At 36.5% G+C, this 7,589-nt stretch overlaps 1 protein-coding gene across 2 annotated transcripts in view; it reads right to left on the bottom strand.

Moving 5' to 3' along the window:
• Positions 1 to 222: 222 nt before the first annotated feature.
• The window catches only part of UNC13C (unc-13 homolog C), a 669,423-nt gene continuing 662,056 nt past the window's right edge, over positions 223 to 7,589 (bottom strand). For both annotated transcript variants that reach the window (XM_027840843.1, XM_027840842.1), the window contains 3 exons: positions 5,383 to 5,475; positions 3,168 to 3,327; positions 223 to 508 (listed from right to left, as the gene is read on the bottom strand). In XM_027840843.1, coding sequence (XP_027696644.1) covers positions 223 to 508; positions 3,168 to 3,327; positions 5,383 to 5,475 — 539 coding nt within the window. The remainder of the gene's footprint in view (positions 509 to 3,167; positions 3,328 to 5,382; positions 5,476 to 7,589) is intronic.

Raw genomic sequence — 7,589 nt, 5'->3', positions numbered from 1 at the left:
TTGATAATGCGTCTTTAATCTTCATTTTGGCACTTCATGGAACTACTACCTTTCCAAACCCCGATAGGCATCAAGAGTCATACAGGTCTTCCACATACCAGAGTACTGATAAACACTGAAACATAGTTAATTATGCATTCCCACTGATTTGCACACACATGCACTAGTCAAACAACAATAGCTTTTTTAGGTTCTTGAAGATGCTACCTTGCAATATTGGTTTCAGGCAATCTCTTCTGTGGATCTTGTGTCAGATTTCAGTCTTACAAATTCCTTAGCCACATCATCATTGGTCCTTTGAGAAAGTATCCTAAGGATTGTCAAGCCAGTTTCATCCATAAAGATGTTTTTCAATAGTGGATACCATGCCCCAGAGCTTCCCTTCTCCACTATATTCTGGAGTTGAATCACTGTCATTCCTATAACTCGATCTTCCCGTGCAAAGCAGTAATCCTTAACTGACAGGTGAAGCTCATAGGCCCCTGGGCGGTTTTCATTACTCAGGACGCTGTAGGGATTAAAAATATGAATTTTGATCAAGGATATTAATTTTCCCGCCCTCTGATCCCCTAACCAATTCTGAAATCTCCTTGAAGATTTTGTACATCATTCAGATACGTTTGTACTTGAGTAACTGGAGAGCAATGGATTCAAAACCTTGATATTCTCATCCCTTAAAAACCTCTGAGCTTTTTTTTTAAATGTAGCTATCCACCATCTATCCTATAAATTCTATTGATTTTCCAGACAGAACTATAGCTTACAACCAATACCTAGAGACATTCAGATAAATATTTTGTATTACTTTCTAATAATTTGCTCATTGTACACATAATTTTTTGTTGGACTAAACCCTTAAACTTTGTTTTCAATGTGTTTATTTCTGGTAGTTTTAACTGTAGCTAGTTGGACCATGAGTGGCAAGGGCTGTAGTAGAAAAAGCTCTGGATTTGAGCTTTGGGTTCAAGATATGAGTTCAAATACTGACTTAGCTACTACTTAATACCTGTGTGACATTAGGCAAAGTACTTAACTACTCTGATGCTCAGTTTTCTCATCTATAACATAAGGGGACTTGACTAGATGATCACCAAGGCCCCTTCCAGTCTGAAATGCTATGATGATGAATGTCACTCTGTACTATTCTCATTTTATGGGGGTGGCTATACCACTTTTCTATTAGCTGAATTTTACCCAGACTATCTTTCCTTAAATATGATACTGTGTGACCCTGGGCAATAAACTGATGGGATCATACTTAATGGTTTCCAAGTTCCCTTCAGGCACCAAATCTATGATCTTCTCATTGCCATCATGTGCCTCGTTCATAAACCCATGATTTTTTGTTTTTGTTCAATTGTTTTACTCACATCTGACTCTTCATGACCCCATTTGGGGTTTTTCTTGGCAAAGATACTGGAGTGGTTTCCCATTTCCTTCTCTAGCTCATTTTATAGATGAGGAAACTGAGGCAAACTGGGTGAACTGACTTGCCCAGGGTCCCATACATAGCTAGTAAGTGTCTGAGATTGGATTTGAACTCAAGTCTTCCTGATTCCAGGACTGGCACTCTATCAGCTGCTCAAACCCTCAATATCTTCCCATTAGGCAATGTTCAAACATCATTCTAGCATGCAAAATCTTTGATAAAGTTGTCCTTTGGCCCATCCAGTCTATTGTCCCACTTTGCCTTGGGCGCTCTTCATTTTTGCAAACCCTAATGTATCTCCTGCAGTTCAGAGCAGGTTCTCTGCAATGATGAAAAGATCGGAACAGAAGTTGGTGGTCATGCCTAGAGATTCATGGAATTGCTTTATAATCCTAGTATCACATACCACAGTTCCCTATGTCTTCCCTTTCCCCTTCTCCCCCTGTCCAAACCTTGACTAAAGAATCATATCTCTGTTGATTTTCTCAGGGGAATACCCTGCACAGAATATCAAGGACTGCTCTCAAGCATTTAAACTGAATACAAATTCTCTGCACCACAACAGAGATCATGCCAACTTTTTCCTATGGTAACAGTTAGACCTGTCAGCTATGTAGCTGATGATGGCTTCTACTAATAACCTGAGACAACTTGGCAGTGCAGAACAGAACATAATGAAGAAGGCTGACTAGTGATATTCCAGGAACATTCCTTCCCCCAACCTTCTTTTGATTCATCTTCAGATATTCTAGGCCCTTAATGAATACACTGTATATGCCCCAGCAGTAAAAATTTCCCACTTGCTTTTCACTTCTGATTTCTTCTGATCAAATGTTTTGCAGGGTGTAACTTTTCCTCCTGGAGAAAACTGTTAACTAAGGTGAGGGTGCATTTTTGAGATAGTCTAAAGCAAAAGTAAAGGAAACAGTGACTTGACATGAGACATAAAGCAAGGTGGAGATTGAGAAATGTTAGAACACATTTAGAATCAGTCTGTGCTATTGGGAGAGAGTAAGGAAACCAAATGCCATGGTACCTCTAAAAGAATTTTCCTTGTAGCCGATGATGGGTTCACTTCATAGGATCTTCTACCTATATGCAGGCACATGTGTGGGCACACACACACGCATTTTAACTAGATTAAGACCACCTGTTTCTGGGAAGTATATCAGCCTGCAGGCTGCAGTTTCTTTGAGAAAACCATTGGAATGATGTACTATAGCAGAAAGGGTAATAGCACTTAAGTTCAGAAGATGTGTTCAGGTCCCAGCTCTGTCATTTACTAGCTATGTGAGCTTAGGTAAAAGCACTTAAATTCTATGAAACTAATTTTCTTCATCTATAAAATGGGGAGAAGGTTACTTGTACTGGGGAGGGCTATTTGGAGAGTCAAATAAGATAATCTATATGGAAGTCTTTTGCATTTATAAAGTGCTATATGTATATATATACATATATAATTTTCAGCATAAAATCATTATTATGTGTCAATACAAATAAAACCATAATAGCCATCATAATGTTATTATGATTCCCACTGTCACCTAAGAGGGAATAGGGTCTTGAGATTATGGGACAAAGAACAGGTAAGTTATGGGCCCTAGGTTTTGTTTTATTCACTAGAACAATTTCTATTTCTAATTATTTGATAGACTTAGTTGAGTTATGACTGATAGCCAATTAAATAAATTGTCTCTAAATTGTTAAATTAAATAAATGAGATTTAACTAATACTCACAACTGGAAAGTTTCATTGTACTTCGGCGACCAGGTATTGCTTTTGGTCTTGGTACCTTGTTTCCTTTTCTTGTCACCAAGGTTAGGTCCCAGGATAAAAACCTCCACAAAAGGGCGAAACATTGCTGTGGTTTGCCAGTGCAAGTCATTGATGGCAATGACTAAAATGGAAAAGAGAAGGAAGCAGAAAGCATTAGCATGAACATGTGCAGAAAGATAATATTTCCCCATTTTGTCCTTAATAAGAAATTCAATTCTGAGTGGTTGGTTTACTCCTGCAGTTAAGGAAATGTATCTGAAGGAAAACTGGACAGTTTCCAGGAGGGTAATCTAGCCATGGAGGGTCCAACTTTGATGTAACTATGAGGGGTTTTGACTGGAGTTGAAATGCTACTTGGCACTAATCAAGAAGGATAATTTCTAAGTTTTCTTCCTCTTCTTATTGTGATATGTAAATTAAGCCAGAATCTGTATTTATCTTTAATTAAAGTCAACAAATCTTTTCTTTAAAAAGGGGAAGGTTTTTAGTTGAGATATAAATATCCTGGTTCATTTCAATTAGAGTCAATAAAAATTCATGGTCCTTACATTGTGCTAGGATGCAAGAGCACAAAGACAAAAACAAAGTAGTTCTTGTCCTCAAGGAGCTTATAATCTATAATAGTTAGCTGATAATATATATATTATATATATATATACATTATATACATACACATAATATACATATATATGTGCATGTGTGAATCAATACTGAGGGGCAGCGAGGTGGTGCAGTGGATAGAGTGATGGACCTGGAATCAGGACTCAACTTCCTGAGTTCAAATCTAGTCTCAGACACTTACTAGCTGTCTGGGCTAGTCATTTAATCCTATTTGCCTCAGTTTCCTCATCTCTAAATGAGCTAGAGAAGAAAATGGCAAACCACCCCAGTATCTTTGCCAAGAAAACCTCAAGTAGGATTACCAAGAGTTGGACATGACTGAAAAATGACTGAAAGCAAGAGATCAATACTGAGACTCAGGGTGGATAGAGGGCTGGCCTCAGATTAAGGAAGAGGTAGATTTAAGCTCTACCTCTCACATGTACAGGCAACTTTTAACTTCTCAGTACCTCATCAAGACTACGTGTTACAGATCTGCCTTGATAGAGGGAGTTCCCTCTTTAGGAGTTTCCTAGACCAATGAAATCCAAGGTCCCTACACACTCCCCTTCTCTCACAAAAAATAAAAAGCAGTATTATTGCAAAACAAATTACTGTTCCACTAAGCAATATGTAGTTGCCCTTGAATGTTTATCTATCAAATAATTTTCTAATCTAAATTAACATTAGTGACTTCAGATTGTGTTCTCACGGTGTCAAAATCACTAAGTCATTCAGTGATTGTTTTCAAAAACCCAGATGTTAGAAATCACAGAGATAAAATCCATCAAATACTAGACTATACCAATAGCAAGACTATCCTGACACCAATACTCTTTAAACTTTAATTTTTAAATTTTAGACTTAGTAAGCTTCAAAGAAATATTTAAACAAAATGACGAGATTATACACAGACCACAAACACTAAATTATTTATAATTTGTTAGAAAGAATATATCAAGTTCAACAAATTAAATTATTATATTTTCTTCCATATCCCTTCTGATCATCTTCCTCAGTGTAGTTAAAAAAAAATGCTATCATCATTCTTCAAGTGTCTATACCAGGATCTAAGTAATGGTCCATAAATATTTTACTGAAACCCACTCATTGACTCTACCTGGGAGAAAAGATGGTGAAAACCATTTCCCTCCTCTTGAAAGAGACAAATTGAGAATAAATCCAGAATGTTGCATATACTGGTATTTCATATTGATTAGTTGGTTATTAGCTATTTTGGTGCTGGTTCATAGAATGTTCTATGTTACTATGGAATATGGCAAACGTGTGTGTGTGTGTGTGTGTGTGTGTGTGTGTGTGTAAATGAGGAAAGTGTTATGATATAAAAACAAAAGTCATCATAAAAATCTCAAAAAAAGAACAAAAATCAAAATATTGAGGTTTTTTTCCTAAGTATTGCGTTTTCCAACTTCTACCCAAAAAATATCTAGAAAATTTCAAAGGCATTTTGTTTTGAGTAGAGGTTCAAAGAAAAGAAAAGAAAAATCACCAGTTTATTTCACCAGTTATCTAACATTCTAATCAGATACTTGGGTTGCTCAGGCTTCAGATTTACCTTTTACAGTCACTTTGTGCTCTCCAGTTCCTGGAATGGTTGAGATGTCCACATGAACGGATATCTGCCCTACTGAATCATTCCGGGAGCAATCTGAAAATAACATCAATAGTATGCTTCAGTTTGTATTCAGATGACATCAGTTCTTTCTCTGGAGGCAGATAGCATTTTTCATCATGAGTCCTTTGGGATTGTTGTGGATCATTGTATTGCTGAAATAGCTAAGTCATTCACAGTTCTTTTATCATGCTATTTTGCTGTTACTGTGTACAATGTTCTCTGGTTCTGCTCACTATACTTTGTATCAGTTCATTTAAACCTTTCTAGTTTTTTCTGAAATCATCCTGCTTGTCATTTCTAATAGCACAATAATATTCCAATACAATTATACACCATAAGTTGTTCATCCATTCCTCCATTAATGCATATCCCCTCAGTTTCCACTTCTTTGCCACTATAAAAAGAGATGCTATAAATAGTTTTGTGCAAATAGGTTTATTTCCCCCCCCCCCTTTAAAAAGAATCTCTTGGGATATAGACCTAGTAGTGGTATTGCTGAATCAAAGGGTATACAGAGTTTTATAGTAAAATTTTAACATTTTACCAGTGTTGTTGTATGATTCTGAGTCATGGAACACTACATTTTCAGAAGAATTAAAAATGACTCCACAATGACAGCATGAGGGAATTTGTCAAATGCTCTGTGAAACAAAATCATCAATAGATCCTAATATACACTACTCGGAGTAGGGCTGACATCAAGATACTCAACAATTATAATTTAGAAATTTAAAAGATGATAAAATTAAGGCAGAAACCTATAAAGTACCTTGTTCAAGGTCAGGTGGGTAACTAGTAGCAGAGCCAGGGCTATAATCTAGGTGTCTTAATTCCTGGTTTGGGACTATTTCTACTGTTCTTGAAACTTACTTGAAAAGTAGTTGAGTAAGGCACTAAATTCTATTGAATCTGATTAATTCTGATACTCTTGGGTATAGACCAAGTCTTCTCAATCCTTCCTCAGATGGAGGGCATCTGCTTCCATAAGGCCTAATAGTAGCTCCTCCTCATATTTCTCACATCTAAGATCCCAACCATTTTGGTTTCAAAGCCTCTTCTCAGGTAAACCTATAATATACCTCCCTGACTTGGCCCCTCCCAGGCTCTGGGTTAGTATTACCACTATTCTTTGTCATTTATTTAAAGCTTCCTTGATGAATAACTTCCTCCAGATCTTCTACTTAGTTGTATAATGCCTAGAATATTCTCCCCTACCATCTTACTAAACTATCCCCTTTACAAGGTCTAAACCTATTTGGAAATATTTCCTCCGTGAAGCTTGCCTGGATTGCTCAGAGTAGAGGTTAACTTTTGCTAACCACCTGATATGGAAGTCCTTTCTCATTCTCTCTCCCACAGTAGAGATGAGCAAATCATAAATTGATGTATCTGTGGAACAGAGAGCCCTCATTACATTTTCTGGTCAAAAGAGGGTTAACCAGAATATTCTTTTGGTTGGAACTTTTGTTGCTTTTCTGGTCATCATCAAAATTTAGAGAATTCATTTATCTTGTCTTTGACTATGAGAAAGTTCAAAAATGCAAGCTACAAAATAGGAAAATACATCAGTTTAAATTTGGCTCCCTTACTTAAAGAGAAATGTTAGTTATGCTATTTTTTAAAACAACTAAAAGTTAAGGAAACATACCCAGAATCTTTTAATAGGAAATTATTAAGATACTTGTTAACAAACATAATTTTCCTCATTTCTTCCTTTTTTTTTCAAATAGCTCTTCTCTATTCGTCATCTAGAATATATTCAGGATATATATCTTCATAGTGATCTATATGGTCAGATAGGAATAATCCATAATTATGTTCTCAGCATTGGCTGAATACTTGGCAGCAAACCCCTGGGGTAGAAGTATTTACTAGACTGCAAAATACATGTTTCCTTCTTCTTGACATGCCATGATGTGGAAATTCACTGCTCAGCTGACTCAGAGGTAGACCTTGAGAATAAGTTGCTTTTTATGTCAAGGAGCCCAAAGTAAAGCATACCAATTCTCCACTGAAAATAAGGGTTTTCTGCAAAAGGCACAGCATTTTGGTCATGTCTTAATAATATTCTTCTTTAGAATGGCCCCTTAGAATTCCATATAAATAACTCTCTTATTGATCCATTTGGTGGGAAGGCATGGCAGAAG

This window comes from Vombatus ursinus, unplaced genomic scaffold (genome assembly GCF_900497805.2).
Source record: "Vombatus ursinus unplaced genomic scaffold, bare-nosed wombat genome assembly UNPS02014848.1, whole genome shotgun sequence".
NCBI lineage: Eukaryota > Metazoa > Chordata > Mammalia > Diprotodontia > Vombatidae > Vombatus > Vombatus ursinus.
This window is presented reverse-complemented; position numbering and strand designations above follow the sequence as displayed.